Genomic DNA, 20,724 nt, shown 5'->3' on the forward strand with positions numbered 1-20,724 from the left:
CAGAAACAGGCCTTCTGTACAGAAACAGGCAGGAATGAGCTTGACATTACAATCTACATCAAGCATGTCAAACTCACGGCCCACAACAAATATTTTTGTGGCCCAGCCAATATGACAATATGTAAGAAACTTTTTAAAAATATATTTTATTGATTTTTTTATAGAGAGGAAGGGAGAGGAATAGAGAGAAATGTCAATGAGAGAGAAACATTGATCAGCTGCCTCTTGCACACTCCCTACTGCATATGTGCCTGCAACCAAAGTACATGCCCTTGACCGGAATCAACCCAGGACCTTTCAGTCCGCAGGCTGACGCTCTATCCACTGAGCCAAACCGGTTAGAGCTGTAAGAAACTTTTTAATAAAAATTTTGTAACTTATGCCGAGATCGGTTTGGCTCAATGGATAGAGCGTCGGCTTAGGGACTGAAGGGTCCCGGGTTCGATTCCGGTCGGGGGCATGTACCTTGGTTGTGGGCATATCCCCAGTAGGGGGTGTGCAAGAGGCAGCTGATCGATGACTCTCTCTCATCGATGTTTCTAACTCTCTATCTCTCTCCCTTCCTCTCTGTACGATCAATAAAATACATTAAAAAAAAAATTAAGTTACAAATTTTTTTAAAATATATTTTAAATATATTTTATTTATATTTAAATATTTATTTAAATATATTTTATTGATATATTTAAATATTTATATTTATTTTATTTATATTTAAATATTTATTTAAATATATTTTATTGATATATTTAAATATTTATATTTATTTTATTTATATTTAAATATTTATTTAAATATATTTTATTGATTTTGACTCTCTCTCTCATCGATGTTTCTAACTCTCTATCTCTCTCCCTTCCTCTCTGTACGATCAATAAAATACATTAAAAAAAAATTAAGTTACAAATTTTTTTTAAATATATTTTATTGATTTTGTACAGAGAGGAAAGGAGAGAGATAGAGAGTTAGAAACATCGATGAGAGAGAGAGTCATCGATCAGCTGCCTCCTGCACACCCCCTACTGGGGATTTGCCCACAACCAAGGTACATGCCCTTGACCAGAATCGAACCCCGGACCTTTCGGGCCCCAAGCCGACTCTCTATCCATTGAGCCAAACCGGTTTTGGCTGTAACTTAATTTTTACAATATCCTGATATACATAATAATAACAAACTGTAACGTTTACTAATGACTGATTACTATAATCGTGTTGCATTCATTTCCTTTACCCGCCTTACGTGTAGGCGCACCATTTCTTTCCACTAATACTAACAGGGAATATTTTAGCAGCTGATTGCTATGTCATTAGTCTTGAACTGACTTGTTTGGTGTGCGCAACAGGAAATATTTCGCTTTCAGAGATCAAGAAAAATAAGTTTACTTGCATCATGCTTATTAATTTGTGCAGTTATTTAGTGTCTGGTAAGTTAATGTCCAAGAAAAAAATATTAATTTTTATTAAAATGTTCTATTATTTTATGTTAATGATTACTCATTTATTTCAGCCCTTTATAATCAGCATGTCTCTATTTAAATAAACCTATGTTGCTATGAAAATTGAAGCTTTTGGGTTTTTTTGGCCCACATAAACATAAACATAAACCTTGTTTATTTGGCCCGTGTTAGCCTTTGAGTTTGACATGCTTAATCTACATGGAGATTCTTCAGAAGGAGAGGGGCAAGCAGTGCTATAGAACTGGAGAGCCTCTGTTGAGTCTAATGATCTGAGACTGACTTTGCAGAACTCACTGCAAAGAGACAGTGGATGGTATTAGCCTCCACCAGTGATCCTCAAAAGGAGGCAATTTATCCCCCTAGGGGACACCTGGCAATGTTTACACTGGGGGTGTTACTAAAATCCAGTGCTTAGATGCCAGGGATGCCACTGAACATCATACAATGCATAGGACTTCCCCCAGAACAAAGAATCATCAGGCCTCAAAACATCAATGGAGCCCTAACCAGTTTGGCTCGGTGGATAGAGCGTAGGCCTGCGGGCTGAAGGGTCCCAGGTTCCATTCCGGTCAAGGGCACATCCCCAGTCGGAGGTGTGCAGGAGGTAGCTGATCAATGTTTCTCACTCATTGATGTTTCTGACTCTCTATCCCTCTCCCTTTCTCTCTGTAAAAACCAATAAAATATATATATATATTTTTTAAAATCAATGGAGCCAAGGGGAAGGAACCCTTCCCTAGGTTGAGGGTGGGGGCACCTGCACCCCCTCATAAGATGCTAGTGGTGCCACTTCCTGCATGCTGAGGGGTCCGCAGTGAGTACTGGGAGGATGGAGCCTGGAAAGTGCCCGTCCTGAGATTGCTGCCATCAGAAGACACAGATGGAGAGGACTTCTCTTCATTCTCCCCCTAACTGACCAGGATCCCTGGCAGATGCCAGGCCTCGGCCACTGAGGAGGTTCAGAGAGGACATCTCTCTCTGAGTTTGGGGCTGCGTGACAGTGCTTGAGGACCCCCACTTGCCCCCCAAATATGGAACATCCTGGAGTGGGGGCACTTGCAACATCCAGAGCTAAAACTCGGACAGGCTGCCCTGACCTCTTAGATGAGGGACAGGGAACTCTGTGGCCCTCCAGTGCCTGCCCTACCGCCAGGGCTCACCCCCTGTACAGAAACAGGCGTGAATGAGCTGTTCCATCTCACCACAGCCTGGGCTCTGGGGCAGGTCCTTAAATGAGGATCAGAAATATGTCCCCTTTCTGATCCTTTTCCAGGAGGGCAGGAGTTCATACAACCTCTTACTAGTAGGTTCCGGGAGGCAGGGTCCAGGTTGAGCCTGATGGAGGGGTGAAGGCAATCACAGGGAGATTTGACACGGGGCTATGAATCAGGACCAAGGCCCTGGAGGCGGCCTTCACGCCCACAAAGTAGGAAGTGGGAGGGGCCTCATGTTGGGGTGGTGACGGCAGGGAAGAACAGACACCAGATTCTCCTACCCCACCCCCAAGGTGCTACTGCCTGAAGAGAAAGGGGTCTCCAACCCAGACTGCTTTCCCAGGGTGCCATGGCCTCTAGGAGCCACTCCCAGGCGCTGGAGGTGGAGAATGTCCTCTGGGATGTTGGTGATATCAACTGCAATAGGCCTCCCTCTCTCCAGCTCCTGGGATGCCGAAGAACGGAGGGGTTGGGAGGCAGAAACTCAGATCCAAGACTAAATAGGTTCAACCCTTTGGGTTCCCGGAAAGAGGTCCTTATCTAACGCCTTTGCTAGCGAAGGGAAGTTGTCCTTGCTGTGTTCTTTTCTGAAAAGAAGGAACCGAGGGTGGGGCAGGATGCCCGGTGTTCCTAAATCCTGGCCCTGAGGGGTGCTGGGGAGGAACTGGGATTTGGGGAAATGGTGGAAGCCGCACTGAGAGCCCTCGGAGTGGCTAAGGAGCCTTTATTTATTAAGCTTCATTTAAAAAATCAATTTTAGAGAGAGAAAGAGGAAGAGATAAAAAACATCAGTTTGTTGTTCTGCTCAACTATGCATTCATTGGTTGATTCTTATATGTGCCCTGACTGGGGTGGGGAGGGTGGGGTGGTGGGGGTGGTGTCGAATGCAACGTAGTGTATTGGGACGATGCTCTAACCAGCTGAGCTACTCAGCCAGAGTTTACAACTATAAGGAGCCTTTAAATTCTCATGTAAGCTAGGAGGAGACCCTATAGATCAGCCTGAGATGGACCCTGCCCCAACCTTAATTTAAGATTGATGACACTTTTGAAGAGTTCCCCCCTAAAAAGACGCCAAGAGGAGGAATCACACACACACACACACATACATACACACACACACTAAAATAAAAGGATTCACAGGCAGAGAGGAAGAATCTCAGAGGTTGAAAGGCAAGGAGAGACTCCACCTCCAGTCTCTCCAGAAGCTCCCTGCTTGACAGCAGGCTGGGTGGGGTGGGGCTGGTGGCTGGCCGTGACTGTGACTCAGGTTTCTGTGGGCAGCCAAAGGCAGGCGGCAGGGAGGAGCCCAGACCAACAGGCAGGCCAGCCAACTGCAGCTTTCACCTCAGCTGTCCTCTCTCCTGGGAATTCGGGATGCTCTTCTCTGGCTGTGCTGGCCTCTGGGGATTGCTGACCCCTGCTTTCCCCACCCCCAGCCCCCATGTTCCTTCCCAGAACCCTCAGCCCTTGGCCCTCTGCCCTAAGCACTGACACAGGAGGGAGAGTCGAGGGGCCTCTCCGGAGGCCCCAGAATGTCTGGGCCACAGGGCGCAGGGTGTCATAATAATCCGGCCTGCACCCTGAGGGGAGACCAGGGGAATCCTGAGCACCAGCTTTCAGCCTGAGCAGCGGAGCCCTCCAGTCTTCCTCAGCCTGGTTGGCTCAAGTCTGGACAGGCTGGTTGTTGTGAAGAGGGTTAGGGGCTAGAATTCAGCTTCTGCAGAGTCAGGCCTACGTGAGGAGAGGGTGCCCAGCTACTCAGCCCTGCCCCTCAGAGCTGACCAGCCAGGGAGGGATTGTTGGAGCTGAAACCAAAGAGCTCTGGTCAGGGACAGTAGGACTTCCCCTTGTGAGGGATGCGGGTGTGGCCAACATTCCCCTGGTGTTTCTGGGACCTGTTTCTTGGGCTGTTTTTGTTTTGTTTCCTTCCTTCCTTCCTTCCTTCCTTCCTTCCTTCCTTCCTTCCTCTCTCTTCCTCTCCCCCCCTCTTTCTTTTTAAAATATTGATTTTTTTTACAGAGAGGAAGAGAGAGGGATAGAGAGTTAGAAACATTGATGAGAGAGAATCATCAACCAGCTGCCTCTTGCACATCCCCTGCTGGGGATGTGCTCACAACCGAGGTACATGCCCTTGACCTGAATCTAACCTGGGACCCTTCAGTCCGCAGGCCGACGCTCTATCCACTGAGCCAAACCGGCTTTGGCTTCTTTCTTTCTTTCTTTCTTTCTTTCTTTCTTTCTTTCTTTCTTTCTTCCTCTCTCTCTCTCTCTCTCTCTCTCTCTCTCTCTCTCTCTCTCTCTCTCTCTCTCTCTCTCTCTCTCTCTCTCTTTCGTGGCGAGAAGAAAGGGGAATACACACTTTGTGTCCCAGTGCTCTGTATACGCCTCTCACCAGTCTTCATAACAACTGAGAGAGATCCAGTAACTTGCCTAAAATGGCAAAACTGGAATCATTACCCAGACTGGCTGCCACCAACACTGGTGATCTTTTCTGGAAGCCAGGCAGTTGTTCTAGGGAGGGAGCCAGAAGAATGTGACCTGAACTTTATGGAATACACTGGATAGTCCATCACATGGTTCAGGTGGTAGGATGCAGATGCTGGCTGCGTTTGGAGTTTGGGGACACGATGGCAGTTTGAAGAGAAAGCCACTAGCAGAATGTTTGACACATAGTAGGTGGTCATTAAATATTTTTGTAGTGAAGGAGAGAGATTTGCATGTGAGCCATTGCTAGTTTTTTGGGACATCCTGGGATCTTCTAGCTCTGAATTGCAGCAACAGCATAAGAAGCTAGTTGGAAAAAGGGACTTTCTGAGAGACCAAACCCGGCGACAGAGGAATTTGCGGAGCATATCTGAGTGGGGGCTGGGGTGTGGGGAGGAGGGGGGGAAAGTATGTGGTTGATACAGAATTACCCTAAGGTGTGGACGCCACCCGGTGGCCAGTATGCAGCCCCGGGGAAGACGGGCTCTGCAAATTAGCCGCGCGCGGAGTACTCTGGGAGTTGTAGTCCAGCTGAACTAAGGGGGCGGTGCTGCCAGAGGGGCTGTTGGGTGTTGTAGTCCGACATTTACGGGAGGGAGGGGGCAGTTACCCTCATCGGCCGGACCACGAGTCCCGTGGTGCCCCGCGGCGGGCCGCGCAGGCGCGGTGTGTCGGTGCTGGTCAGTCCGGAAGGCGGAGGGGCCGTGGTTGGGTTGAGCCTTGTGAGAAGGGGTCGCTGAGTGGGCCTGCGGCGAGGTGGGCTGGGGCTTCCGGCACCATGTCGAGGCAGGCGAACCGAGGCACTGAGAGCAAGAAAATGGTAACTCGGAGCGTGTGACTTCGGCGGGCGGGGCGGAATAGAGGCGTTCTGGGGAAGGGGTCTGGCTGGGAGCGCAACTGGGAAGGGGTCCTCCTTTGAGCTCTGGGCGGAGGAGGTTCCGCTGGAGGAAGGGGGCGCTGCTCGGTGGGCGGAGAGGGGAGAGTCCCGCCGGGGCGCCCGGGCCTGGGGCCGGTGGGAGGGCCGCTGGAGCGGCTCAGAGACCCCTCCCCCCGCCTGCGTGCAGCCGAGCCACTGTGTGCTGGGCCAACGACAGCGACGGCAATAACAGTCATGGGCACTTCGGACTCTTCGTGTTAGGCCCCGGGCCTTCTACTTACTTTCCGTGTATTATCTCACTTAATCCGCAAAATAATCCTCTCCGGTGGATGCAGTTATTGCCACTTTACAGCTCAGAGAGGTTACCTAACTTGCCCAAATGGACAGCTAGGAAGCATTAGGATGTGAACCCCTGTCTCTCTAACTCCAAAGCTAATGCTTCAGACTTCCAGACCATGGTCTCTCACACTTGCCTTGGCGTTGCAAGAGCTGCTCAGATACTGCTTTGGTCAGAAAGGAGCTTTCTGCCCCGTGGAGTGAGAGGTGGAGCAGAGAAGGCCATAGCTGGTGTCCCTCTGTCAGGGGGCGGTTCTCTTCTTGTCCTGTAAGAGTGGGACACCACAGAGTCCCCTAAAGTTTGCCTGTGAATGGGGTCTGGGCCTGGGAAGTAAGGTAGATAACACTTTTCTCCAAAGTCAGGGGACTTCTTGACAGGTGTGTCTTCTCTTTGGCATGTTCTTACGTCCTCCAGTTCCCCATGCTGCCTTTCCTTGTTTTCCAGCTAAAATCTGAGTACTCAAGGTTGCATGCTGGGCAGGTCAGGGGCCTTTTGTTGACCTTTAGCTCTAGAGGGGATGATTCAACTTCCCGCTCACCTTCGCATGTGCTGCAGGAGACCCCGTACTGCCGAGGAGGACCTAACTTTTTCTCTCAGTCAGACCCCTTTTGAGAAGCTGATGATTCCTGGTCTTCTCCCCAGAAATAGTAATTAGAAGAGCAGAGACATTCCTAATACACAGACATTTAGTTACATTTGAAGATACTCCGTGAGTTACAGGTTAACAATTCCTGTTTTGGAGGAAATACCAATAGTTTAAATAAAGAAGAACAAGAGAATGTTTTATTAGGAAATTGTCATGTAGGGAGAAAAGAATGACCATCGGTTGGAATCTGTCTTTCTCAACTGGTCCTCAGTTTCCTTATGTATAAAATGGAGATAATAATGCCCACCTAGGATTAGGTTAGATTTCAGTGTACATCGCATGGGGCATGGTCAGTGTTTCCTCCTCCTTAAGATATGAGCAGAATAGGAGAGGTCTTCCTGCTTAGTTTTCATAACTTGCATTTATTTTGTACTTTTAAAAAATATATATATTTTATTGATTTCTTACAGAGAGGAAGGGAGAGGGATAGAGAGCTAGAAACATCGATGAGAGAGAAACATTGATCAGCTGCCTCCTGAACACCCCCTACCGGGGATGTGCCCGCAATCAAGGTACATGCCCCTGACCGGAATCGAACCTGGGACCTTTCAGTCCGCAGGCCGACGCTCTATCCACTGAGCCAAACCGGTTTCGGCTATTTTGTACTTTAAAAAATATATATTTATATTGATTTCACAGAGAGGAGGGGGAGGAGAGATAAACATCAATGATGAGAGAGAATCAGTGATTGGTTGCCTCCTGACACCTCTTTGGATTCCTGCTCACTGGAATCAAATCTGGGACCCTTCAGTCCACAGGCTGATGCTCTATCCACTGAGCCAAACTAGGGCTGTACTTTTTTTTTTTTAATCTGAAATCTTTAATATGAGTACAGTCTTCACTTCCAACCCCAATATTCACTCAGCTTTTTTGAAGGGAGGGAATTAGGGGGAAGGGGGCTACAGCACGCTCCTGCCTCAAAGCTTTTGCAATGGCTCTTGTTGCTTGGAACTGGCTTCATGCACAACTATTCAAATGTCACCTCCTCAGAGAGGCTTTCCCTGATCACATGATTGGTTCTCTGTTCTGTTACTCTGCTGTTTTTCTTCATGGCACTGTATTTTGTTTGAAATATTTCATTATAAATTCTATATTTAGTTGTATATTTTCAGTCTCCCCCATGAGAATATAAACTCTGTGAGAGTAGGAATTTTTGTTCACTGCTCTATTCTCAGCAACTGAATGATGCCTTAGGCCAGTGGTCGGCAAACTATGGCCCCAGAACCACATGCAGCTCTTTGGCCCCTTGAGTGTGGCTCTTCCACAAAACACCACATGCAGGCACGCATGTACAGTGCGATTGAAACTTCAAGGCCCATGTGAAGAAGTTGGTTTTCGGCCTGGGCGAGTGCATTTTGAAGAAGTGGCATTAGAAGAAGTTTAAGTTTAAAAGATTTGACTCTCAAAAGAAGTTTCAATCGTTGTACTGTTGACATTTGGCTCTGTTGACTAATGAGTTTGCCGACCACTGCGCTAGGCCGGCTGTATTTACTGGATGAATGGCACAAAGGTTTGGTGTGTCCTCTCATTCAGTTCCTACTGGTACCTACTTGGGGCTCGTCACATGACCCTCTTTGTAGCCACATGGCTTTCACATGCTCCTTCCCTCTCTGCTTGGGCGTCTCCACCTCCGGCAGAGGTCTTCCCAGTCAGCCCAGTCTTCTGCAATCAGCAGTCTTCTAATTGCTTCAGCCTTTCAAGACTTCAAGGTTGAATATGCCCAAGTAACTAGATGTCTGCTTTTAGTTTGTGCAAACAGAAACAGCCATTTGTCCGGCAAACTTTCCTTGAGTCCCAGCTTTATGGAAAGCTCTGTGCTAGGTGTTGGGGGAAATGTAGAGAGATGAAGTCCTAATCCTTAATTCGAGAGACACATAATCTATGAGAGAGTCGGAAAAATACTAGCATAGGAGTATAGTACTGTCCGGGATTGAGTCCTGACTTTCCTGCTTGCTTGTGTGACCTTGGGCAAGTTTATTCATTGTCCTAAACATCAGTTTCACCAGCTTTAAAATAAATTTAAAAAGGTAATAATAGTATCCATATCATAAGGATGTTCTGAGTATTAATTGAGATAGATAATGCATGCAAAGCGATGTCCCAGGATGGTTCAATTCCGAGTCAGGGCACATACCCAGGTTGCAGGCTTGATTCCTAGTGGGGGCCATGCAGGAGGCAGCCGACCCATGTTTCACTCTCACATCAATGTTTCTCTGTCTTCTGTTCCCTCCTTCTCTCTCTCTCTAAAAAATAATAACAAAAATATTTTTTTAAAAAGAAGAAAATGACACTCAGTAAATGTCAACTAGCATTTTTAAAAATATATATTTTATTGATTTTTCACAGAGAGGAAGGGAGAGAGATAGAGAGCTAGAAATGTCGATGAGAGAGAAACATTGACCAGCTGCCTCTTGCACACCCCCTACCGGGGATGTGCCCACAACCAACGTACATGCCCCTGACCGGAATCGAACCCGGGACCTTTCAGACCGACGCTCTACCACTGAGCCAAACCGGTTTCGGCCAGCTAGCATTTTTATTAGTAAAGATATTAGCCTTCATGTGTCTGCATAGTGTTTGGTTCCTGAATCTCATAGGCAATCAGGCCTGCCCTCCTTTTGTGTTGTGTTACTAGTAACCCAGCCCCAGCTGCTCAGGTGAATTACTCCGGAGCAGCAGCTCCAGAATCTCCATGCCAGGAGTCTGGAGAGGGAGAGAGAGGTGGACTCTGTCCTGTTACCGACTTTCCTTCTCTAGCCGCTGGGGGCAGTCACACTAGATTACTTCTGTTGACAAAAATAGTACGTCTGACTCTTTTAGCATTAACTCCAAAAATGAGCTCCCTTAAAGGAGATTTGGTGTTTTTTGGGGGTGCTAAGTAAAAACCTGAAAACTGTCAAGTGCAGCAGCTCACCTGAGTGTAGGGCTTGGCTTAGCTCACTCTGCTCAGGTTGTACCTGAGGTATCTGGGGAAGAACTCGCAGATCTCCCTCTTTGATGCAACTGAATGATGTATTATTGGTTGCTACAGTTATTTATGTGGATCAAGATCTCCCTCTTTGATGCCCTGACCAGTTTGGCTCAGTGGATAGAGTGTAGGCCTGCGGACTGGAGAGTCCCAGGTTCTATTCCGGTCAAGGGCATGTACCTTGGTTGCAATACAACCCCAGTAGGGGGTGTGCAGAAGGCAGCTGGCAGCTGATTCTCTGTTTCTTCTTCTTTTTTTTCTTCTTTTTTAAAATACAATATATTTTATTGATTTTTTACAGAGAGGAAGGGAGAGGGATAGAGAGTTAGAAACATCGATGAGAGAGAAACATCGATCAGCTGCCTCTTGCACACCCCCCACTGGGGATGTACCGCAACCAAGGTACGTGCCCTTGACCGGAATCGAACCTGGGACCCTTCAGTCCGCAGGCCGATGCTCTATCCACTGAGCCAAATCGGTTTCGGCTGATTTTCTGTTTCTAACTCTATCCTTCTCCCTTCCTCTCTGTAAAAAAATCAATAAAAAAAAATATTTAAAAAAAAATCTCCCTCTTTGAGACTATTTCAGGGTATTTTCTGACACCACACCACAGAAAACTAGTTTAAGAATAAAAGTAATATCTACTTGAGTTCATACTATGCCCCAGGCACTGACAAGCATCTGGTTGGAATCTCACAGTAACCTTGAAGGGCAGACAGTATTGTTGTAATTGTATAGAGGGGAAAAACTGAGATTCAGAGATATTAAGGAATGGACTAAGGTCACATGAGTTTTTAAAAAAATATATATTTTATTGATTTTTTACAGAGAGGAAGGGAGAAGAGAGAAATATCAATGAGAGAGAAACATCGATTAGCTGCCTCCTGCACACCTCCTACTTGGGATGTGCCTGCAACCAAGGTACATGCCCTTGACCAGAATCAAACCTGGGATCTTTCAGTCTGCAGACCAAACCGGTTAGGGCAGGGTCACATGAGTTTTTATGAGACAGTGCTCAACTATAAGAAGACTGCATCTAAGCCCTGGCCATTGTTGCTCAGTGGTTGGAGCATGGTCTTGTGTGCATCTAAGCGTCATAGGGCCGAAACTGGTTTGGCTCAGTTGATAGAGCGTCGGCCTGTGGACTGAAAGGTCCCGGGTTCGATTCCGGTCAAGGGCATATACCTTGGTTGCAGGCACATCCCAAGTGGGGGGTGTGCAAGAGGCAGCTGATCGATGATTCTCTCTCATCGATGTTTCTAACTCTCCATCCTTCTCTCTTCCTCTCTGTAAGAAATCAGTAATTAAAAAAAAAAGCGTTATAGGTTCAATTCCCAATTAAGGGCATGCACCTAGGTTGCAGGTTCTTCTCTAGCCCTGGTCGGGGTGCCTGCAGGATGTGACTGATGAGTCTCTTTCTCCCTCTCTTACTCCACACTCTGAAATTCTGAGTGCTGCCATTAAAAAATTAATGGGAAAAATATCCTCGGGTGAGGATTAACAAAGAAAGAAAGAAAACTGATTCTTAGTTACTTAACCTGTCACCTATAAAATGGGGATAAGTAAAGTTTTATAAATGTTAATGACCATTATTATTGAACATAATTAAAGCACTTGTAAAGTTGAAGTGTTGTAGAAGAGATTCATATTTCTGTTGGGAGGAAGAATGTGGTGCTTGTGATCAGTGAAGAAATCGAACTGGTTGAATAGCTGACCTTGATGTTGAATAGCTGACCTTGACGGTCCCATGGATTCGTTTGTTATAAGGGTCACAGGAATGAAAACCCAGGTCTTCAGACTCTGCAACCTCCCCTATATTTCTCTGACTTCCTCCCCAGTTCTCTTTGTTCACTCCTTTCTTTTTTTAAAAAAAAAAATTGTACTGATTTTCAGAGAGAGGAAGGGAGAGGGAGAGAGACATTGATATGGTAGTGCAACATCTATTGGCTGCCTCCTGCACGCCCCCTACCAGAGTCCGCAACCTGGGCATCCGCTCTGACTGGGAATCAAACTGGCAACCCCAAAGTGCACAGGACAGCCAGTGCCCAACCAGCTGAGCCACACCGGCCAGGGCTGTTCACTCTCTCATTACACTGGTCTCCTACCTGTTTCTCAGACATGGCAAGCATACTCTCACCTGAGCGCCTGTACACTTTCCTAGAATTTTTCACCAGGATATTATCTTTATGGCTTATTCTTCCTCCTGTTCTTCTCTTTTTTTAAAAAATATATTTTTATTGACTTCAGAGTGGAAGGGAGAGGGAGAGAGAGACAGAAACACCAATGATGAGAGAGAATCATTGTTTGGCTGCCTCCTGCACGCCCCCTACTGGGGATCAAGCCTGCAACCCAGGCATGTGCCCTCGACCGGAATCAAACCCTGGACGCTTCAGTCTGCAGGCCGACACTCTATCCGTGGAGCCTAACCAGCTAGGGCTCCTCCTGTTCTTTTATGTCATTTTAATGAGGCCTTCTCTGTTTACCCTCTTTAAAATTGACATGAACAATAAATAAATAAATAAAATTGGCAGGAACATAAATACCTCCCAATCTCCTTTTTGCTCATTTTCCTTCACAGTACTTATCACTATCTGGGAAACCGTATATTTTATTTATTCAGGTCATTATCTGTCTCTCTCTCCAATTACATAGTGCCTGGTACATGGTAAACATTGAATGATACTTTTTTATTTTTTATTTTTTAAATATATTTTATTGATTTTTCACAGAGAGGAAGAGAGAGGGATAGAGAGTTAGAAATGTCGATGAGAGAGAATCATCGACCAGCTGCCTCCTGCACACTCCCTACTGGGGATGTGCCCGCAACCAAGGTACATGCCCTTGACCGAAATCGAACCTGGGACCTTTCAGTCCGCAGACCGACGCTCCACCACTGAGCCAAACCGGTGCTGGCTGAATGATACTTTTTAAAAATATATATATTTTATTGATTTTTTTACAGAGAGGAAGGGAGAGGGATAGAAAGTTAGAAACATCAATGAAAGAGCCGAAACCGGTTTGGCTCAGTGGTAGAGCGTTGGTCTGCGGACTGAAGGGTCCGGGGTTCGATTCCGGTTAAGGGCATGTATGTTGGTTGTGGGCACATCCCCGGAGGGGGGTGTGCAGGAGGTGGCTGGTCAGTGTTTCTCTCTCATCGACATTTCTGGCTCTCTATCTCTCTCCCTTCCTCTCTGTAAAAAATCAATAAAATAGCCGAAACCGGTTTGGCTCAATGGATAGAGCGTCGGCTTGGAGACTGAAAGGTCCCGGGTTCGATTCCGGTGAAGGGCATGTACCTTGGTTGCGGGCACATCCCCAGTGGGGGGTGTGCAAGAGCCAGCTGATCGATGACTCTCTCTCATCGATGTTTCTAACTCTATCTCTCTCCCTTCCTCTCTGTACAAAATCAATAAAATATATATTTTTAAAAATCAATAAAATATATTTAAAAAAAAGGAACATTGATGAAAGAGAAACCGATCAGCTGCCTCCTGTACACTCCCCACGGGGGATGTGCCGCAACCAAGGTACATGCCCTTCACCGGAATCAAACCTGGACCCTTTAGTCCACAGGCCGACGGTTTCGGCATCTTTTTAAAAATATATATATTTTTTATTGATTTCAGAGAGGAAGGGAGAGGGAGAGAGAGAGAATCATTGATCGGCTGCCTCCTGCACGCCCCACACTGGGGATCAAGTCTGAAACCCAGGCATGTGCCCTGACCAGAATCGGACCTAGGACCGTTCAGTCCACAGGCCGGTGCTCTATCCACTGAGCCAAACTAGCTAGGGCAAATGATTCTTTTCTATACCACAGCCCCATTCCTATTTTTAAAGCATGAAGACCTTTAAGGTACATACTTACGTTGTACACTGTTCCAAACAGGCTTGGTTCACATGGGAGATGGAGACAGACTTGCAAATCAGAGGGTACAGAGAGCTGGGCCGGGGTCCCATCCCCATATCCCAGGAACGATTCTGTGACCGTGCACTGGTCCGTCTAGGCCCTTGATTTTTCCCATCAGTAGCTTGGGGGCTGCTGCATCTAGAAGGAGCTGGATAACATCACGATGTGCTGTGACTTGGCATCACGGTGGGCTGAGGCTCATGAATAATGGAAGGAAAGCGCTCCTGACTTAATGCAGCGATGCCAGTTCCGTGGACTGGTTACTGCTGGATTGTCTCCATCCATTCATGCCCAAGTCATTCTAGTGCCAAACCTTAACCTGACGGAAAAAGCCATTCTCCTCAATAGCTTCTCTTAAACCGCCGTAGTTGGTAAATGGGCTCTCGGAGATACCCTGTCTGGCTGTTTTAGTTGAGTTCAAAGGACTTCCTAATTCAGAAACTGATTCTCTTTGGTTTCCCAGTGCAGCTAAATGTTTTGTTTTGCTTTAGGGGGGTTATTAATGCAGTTTTGGGGAGCAGTGTGCAGAGTGAACATTGGTTTAGAAACTCTTGGTTTTTGTCCTCCAAAATTACTTTTGTCAATAATGAGCTGTTTGTCCTTGGGAAAATTACTTAACCGTTTTGAGCCTCAGTTTCCTCATCTCTAAAATGAGATTAATTCCTGCCCTTTCTGCTTTACCGTTATTGTGGGGTAGAAAATGAGGTGATGAAAAATAGAATACAGTGTGGAGGCAAAAGGCATTCATATATTGTTCTTGCCGTGGGGACGAGGGGAGGAGCAGTGGGTCCTGAGAGCCTGGGTGTTAACTTGACTTGGACTCTGTTCCCCAGAATGCTGACGACAAAACGACGCTCTGCTCCAGTTTGACAGGCCTCCCCTCGGAAGGGAGTGGCTGAGTGGCGGTCTTATGTTTTTAGCCTCGTACCTGTTTGAATCCTGGGTCCAAACATACTATTCACATGTATCTCACTTTGTCTAACTCTGGTAATGCCTTTCCCCAACTTGCTGCTTTTATTCTGTCTTTTATCAGTCTTTGGTTCTGTACTTCCTCCCCTTATTTATTTAGAAATTTATCTTTATTGTTGAAAGTGTTACAGATGTCTCCCTCTCTCCCCCCGTGGACCCCTCCCCTGTTGCACTTCTTTTTACCTTCCTCTTCTCTCTGTTTCTTGGTAGGAAGGTGACAGGATTCCTTATCTGGGAAAGAGTTCCTGTGATTTTTAACTGTGATTATAGTATTATAGAAACCAGTCCAGCTACACAACGGAATGTATTCCTTTCAGAATTATCCCCTTTCCCAGAAACATCCTAGCTGTGTGTCAGAAGGAACATGACTTTTCCCATGCCTTAGAAGAGGGGTTACCATCCTGCAATGGACTTCATCTTAGACTCTCTTCCTTCCCCAGGGAGGAGGCCCCTTGGTCTGCTGCTCCTGGGTGGGGTCAGGGGGTGGGGAGTCCCTTGGTCACCACTTGCCAACCCGCAGAGGGCAGTTTGTGAATGTCAGCTTTGGGCTCGTCTCTCACAGGAGCTGGTGGATGACTGCTGCGCCCACACCAGACCCTGGTGCCTGGAGCTCAGGCTTGGGAGCTGTGGTGGGTTCTGGCTTTGCAGAAGCCCCTCGGCGTGTTGGAAAGGGACTGCTCAGTGTATGAGTGCCCTTACAGCCTGTTTTCAGTAGGTCTGGCTGCAGCCCTGCCACGTTGACTCTGGGGAGCCAGGTTCTTGACCCCTCCACAGGGGTGTTCCCTCCCACCAGACACAGTGACCTTTCTCTGAATCCTGTCACGTGCATTGAGTGAGGCCAGTCAAACTTTCTCTTTTGTGTGTCCTGACTGCGTTCTGCATCTCTTTCAGAGCTCTGAGCTCTTCACCCTGACCTACGGGGCTCTGGTCACCCAACTGTGCAAGGACTATGAAAATGACGAAGATGTGAATAAACAGCTGGACAAAATGTGAGTGCACTCCTCTGTGGGAACAGCAGGAATGGGGCATGGGGCTCCGGAGAACGTGAACCTGCCTGGTCCTTTGGAGGCAGAACAGGGTCATCACTCTTATAACCAACGTTTTGGTTTCCACTGAGCTCATTTATGGGGATGTTTTGGAATTACCTCCATTTTTCTTTTACCACCAACAGCCTTATATACAGACTGGTGCACAAAATTCATGCACGGGTAGGGTCCCTAGGCCTGACTAGGAATCAGGGCGATCAGGGCTTTCTGACTGCCAGCTGGGGCCTTTCTTCCCCTGGCTGCCAGCTGCTGGCCAGGGCCTGCCTTCATTCTGCACCACCCGCTGGTGGTCAGCACACATCATAGTGAGCAGTGGAACACCCGGTTGGTCAAACTCCCAAGGGGAAATTTGCATATTAGCCTTTTTCTTATTTAGGATATAAAACACTCAGATTCTGTAATACAGTCTGTGCTCTCATTTCCTTCCCAGGGGCTATAACATTGGAGTTCGACTGATTGAAGATTTCTTGGCACGGTCAAATGTGGGGAAGTGCCACGACTTTCGGGAAACTGCAGATGTCATCGCCAAGGTCATTATCCCTGGTGGAAGGATTGTCTACTCTCTCTGTCTCCCTTAGAGAGACCCTGAGCATTCCAAAAGACTAGTTAGGCAGCCATTTGGGCCAAAGAAGCCCTCCTGATGGTTTGGGACTAGCACAGGTTATGGAAAGGGAAGAGTAGTTGGGATGATCCCTGGGTATTAAAGCCCCGCTGAAATCAGAGCCAAGTCTCAACTGTGAAGCTATAGAGAGGAGCATGGCAGTTAAAAATACAGACACACCTGGCCTGGCTGGTGTGGCTCAGGGGTTGAGCATCAACCTATGAGCCAGGAGATCAGAAGTTTGATTCCAGGTCAGGGTAGATGCCCAGGGGGCGTGTAGGAGGAAGCCTATCAGTGATTCTCATCATTGATGTTTCTGTCTCTCCCTTTCCCTTCCTCTCTGAAATCAATAAAAATATATTAAAAAAAAAAAGAAAAGAAAAGAAAAAAAGAATATAGACACACTTGACTTCATATTCTGGCTCCAATATTTATTAGTTCTTAGGTAACTTACTTTAACCTCTTTAATTTCCAGTTACCTCATCTTTAAAGTGAAGAAAATAAGAGCTTCCTCACAGGATTGTTGTAAAGAGTAAATAAAAAAATGAATATGAGCATTCAGGTAAAATGGATGCATTTAATGTAGTGTGGGTATAGTAAATGTTTGCTATTAATAATATTAGTGTTACATAATATCTATATATAAAAGCCAACTGACCTGAACGACAGAACTGGAACGACTGGTCACTATGAGGCGCACTGCAGCGGCCAGCTGGACAGAGCCACCCTGCCCCTGAGCTGGCCCCGCCCCGTCACACACCCCTATCGGGGGTGGGGCCAGCCAACCTCCTGCCCGCTGGTCCCAATGCCTCTGGACCCAGGCCTCTAGTAGGATTAGTAATAAATGATAAAACCCTATAGAATTGTAGTGTCAGTTATCTTGCCCAAATCCACGAGGTTAACTGGCGAGTTTCGTGAGGGTTTGGACTTAGGAGGGTAGATAAGGGAAGGCTGCTTCAGAGTAATTCGCCCCAGTGACCTGTATCCCATTCAAAAAGAAGGGCTGAGACAGGACAGGGAGGTGGGTTGGGGCCTCTATGCACTCAGATGCTGGTTCAGGGCAGGCATCCTTATCAGAAGGTCAGTGCTTCCTTCCCTTATGAAGTGCAGGTAGATAGCAAGTTGTTATCCACCTGATATGATCCTTGAGGGAGAGGAGTATGATAAATGTTTGCTATTGTTCATAGGAAGGATGGGCTGGCAGAAGGGAAAATGTTGGCTTTTATATATAGATATTATGTAACACTAATATTATTAATAGCAAACATTTATATGATACCTTGAGGGAGAGGAGTATGGAATTATGCACAGATACCTTTTTTTGGCCCTGAATGCCTAAAGCTTCAGTGTCTTGCAGAGCCATAGTTTTGTTCCTGAGTCACTTAGTTCCCTTCTGCCAGCCCATCCTTCCTATGCACACTCCCTGCCGCTCTTCCCATAGTGCTCTGTGTGTCCCCTGACAGGTGGCGTTCAAGATGTACTTGGGCATCACTCCAAGCATCACCAACTGGAGCCCAGCTGGTGACGAATTCTCCCTCATTTTGGAAAATAACCCCCTGGTGGACTTTGTAGAACTTCCCGATAACCACTCATCCCTTATTTATTCCAACCTCTTGTGCGGCGTGTTGCGGGGAGCTTTGGAGATGGTGAGTACAGCTCTTCACCTTCTGGGGCGCCTGAAATGTGGAGGGGAGGGGCTTGGTAAATGCTTGAATGAATAAGAGAGAGAAGAAAGGCCTGTGGCTCACCTGGCACTTCGCTGCCTGAGGTGGTGATGCTGCTGAGTACAGGATGCGCGCTGGATGTCTCTGCGTGTGATCCTCCCTGCTAGACTGAGACGGTGTTGTCAGCACCAAAGCCCAGAACACCCATTCCCAGATTGGCCTGTTTGGTGACAGTCTCACTCGGGTGTGTTCTTTGCTCAGTCTTTCCTTATGGGTTGGGGCCACTGCCCTCTACAGGAGAACATTGGAATTGACAGTCTTGTCCTGGGGAAATCAGCCCCCTATGTTGGCTGCTGTGGACGAACCAATTATATAGCCCTCTCCCCAGAGGCTGTGGCTAGGCAGTCACCCTTCATTTTCCCACTGTCCCCCAGGTCCAGATGGCTGTGGAGGCCAAGTTTGTCCAGGACACCCTGAAGGGAGACGGCGTGACAGAAATCCGGATGCGGTTCATCAGGCGGATTGAGGACAATCTCCCAGTCGGGGAGGAATGACCGTCCCCAGGACTCCAGGGCTGCCAGCAGGAGCACTGGCTGGAATCAGAAAGCCCTAGTGCTCCCTCTGCCCTCTAGAACTCAGTGACTCTTTAACACGGATGTTATATATTCTTCTAACCTTGTTTCCATTCTCCATGCTAGACTGTGATATAGTCCATTTCCCCCACAGTGTGTGCATTCAGGAGGGAAATCCCTGCTCCCTCTCCCTTCAGAGGGGATGGAGGTAGTCATCCTTAGATGGACTAGAAAGAGCTCAACCATTTTACATTCCTGTTTGAATTTCCGAAGCAAAACCCACTTGGACCCAGTGAGAGGCACGTCATCCCTGGGCCTTCAGAAAGCCGTTGGTACCTGGCTGCGGGGGGCCCGGGGCTGTGGGGCGGGAGGAGAGGCAGGAGGGTGGGGAGCTGCTTGCGGCAGTGTGACACGTCTAGTGCTGCAGGAGAGGGAGCCCGCCGAGCTGGAAACACTGACTTCTGGGAAGCCACCCAGGCCTCCTGCCTCCCTGCTGTTCGGAGGCAACATCTCCTCTTTTTACAGAGGGTTCATCCTTTTTTCTTACAAATTCTTCAATAAAGACACATTCTTGAGTGAAGTCCCAATCCTGCCCTGTTTTCTTTCTGCTCAGCCCTGGGGATTCAGTCACAGTGGGCGAGGAGACCCGCTGAGTTCCTGGGCCCTGCCTTGATTTTATCCGGTCCTGACAGACCAGCGAGCAAACCAGGCCCCTTCAGAGTCCCTTTTGGGTTTACTCTGTAGTAAAATACAGAAGCAGACCGTTATCCCAGACATACCCTGGGCTCTTGGCTACTAATTCGGGGTTTTGGCTTAAAAAGACCATGTAAACCCTGGTGATGGGTACCATTGATTGTGTGCTTTCCATGTGTCAGACTGCACTGAAGTCTTTATGTATTATCTGGTTCTCAGGAATTCCATTTGTAGAGGGGAGGCCACAAGCTGCTCAAGGTCATACAGCTAGTAAGTGGAGATGATAGGGTTCAAAGCCCCAGCCAAACTCCAAAACCCACATTCTTAATGAGCCCAGCGTGGGCGGAGGAGAGCAGGCCTGTGGCTGCCTCTCCTAGCCTTCCCGAGCCTGGGATAGCTTTCAGAGGGCTTGTGGGGATCAGAGTTGTCAGACCTTGTTTGGTAGCACTTTTCTTGGTGTTATCTAGGGCCTCCAGATTCAGATGCTCAGGTTGGTGGGGGTGGGGAATGGGGCCCCTGGGCCTGAGATGAGGAGTGGTGAGGATGCATTGTGCTGGAGGAGTGTCTTGGTTTAGGTTCTGGGACACCTGGAAGAGAGACATTTTGCACATGATCTGCCTCTTCCAGCTCACTTTTAAAAATGTTTTATATTTTGCCGAGACCGGTTTGGCTCAATGGATAGAGCGTCGGCTTGGGGACTGGAGGGTCCCGGGTTCAATTCCGGTCAAGGGCATGTGCCTTGGTTGCGGGCATATCCCCGGTGGGGGGTGTGCAAGAGGCAGCTGATCGATGACTCTCTCATCGATGTTTCTGACTATCTCTCTCCCTTCCTCTCTGTAAAAAATCAATAAAATATATATATTTTTTTATTTTATTTTATTTTTTATATATTTTATTAATTTTTTACGGAGAGGAAAGGAGAGGGACAGAGAGCCAGAAACACCAATGAGAGAGAAACATCGATCAGCTGCCTCCTGCACATCCCCTACTGGGGATGTGCCTGCAACCAAGGTACATGCCCTTGACCGGATTCGAACCTGGGACCTTATAGTCCTTAGGCCGACGCTCTATCCACTGAGCCAAACCGGTTTTGGCTAAAATATATTTTTTAAAAAATGTTTTATATTTTATTTTTTATTGATTTCAGAGAGGAAGAGCGAAGGAGAGAGAGATAGAAACATCAATGATGAGAGAGAATCATTGATTGGCTGCCTCCTGCACGCTCCCTACTGGTGATCAAACCCACAACATGGGCATTTGCCCTTGACCAGAATTGAACGGGGACTC

At 47.4% G+C, this 20,724-nt stretch overlaps 1 protein-coding gene and 1 long non-coding RNA gene across 2 annotated transcripts; one reads left to right on the forward strand and one right to left on the reverse strand.

Annotated features, from left to right (window-relative positions):
- Window positions 1-5,813: 5,813 nt before the first annotated feature.
- TRAPPC3 (trafficking protein particle complex subunit 3) lies at window positions 5,814-19,324 on the forward strand. The gene is made up of 5 exons (XM_084871959.1): window positions 5,814-5,977; window positions 15,753-15,850; window positions 16,338-16,437; window positions 17,972-18,154; window positions 18,607-19,324. The coding sequence occupies exons 1-5, from the start codon at window positions 5,936-5,938 to the stop codon at window positions 18,724-18,726; spliced, it is 543 nt and encodes a 180-aa protein (XP_084728085.1). The 5' UTR covers window positions 5,814-5,935; the 3' UTR covers window positions 18,727-19,324.
- On the reverse strand, window positions 14,950-15,745 carry LOC311616532. Its single transcript, XR_014793909.1, has 2 exons — window positions 15,365-15,745; window positions 14,950-15,321 (listed from the first exon to the last, which is right to left on the reverse strand). It is a non-coding gene; the product is annotated as an uncharacterized lncRNA (long non-coding RNA).
- Window positions 19,325-20,724: the final 1,400 nt, after the last annotated feature.

The sequence above is a fragment of the Pipistrellus hanaki genome, assembly GCF_964339955.1.
Source record: "Pipistrellus hanaki genome assembly, chromosome: 2".
NCBI lineage: Eukaryota > Metazoa > Chordata > Mammalia > Chiroptera > Vespertilionidae > Pipistrellus > Pipistrellus hanaki.

What these genes read in the sequence shown, in the direction of transcription:
- TRAPPC3 (XM_084871959.1), top strand. Translation starts at nt 5,936, where the DNA reads ATGTCGAGGCAGGCGAACCGAGGCACTGAGAGCAAGAAAATG. An exon ending in AATAAACAGCTGGACAAAAT is followed by an intron (nt 15,851 to 16,337) that starts GTGAGTGCACTC and finishes TTTCCTTCCCAG; the next exon opens with GGGCTATAACATTGGAGTTC. An exon ending in TGCGGGGAGCTTTGGAGATG is followed by an intron (nt 18,155 to 18,606) that starts GTGAGTACAGCT and finishes ACTGTCCCCCAG; the next exon opens with GTCCAGATGGCTGTGGAGGC.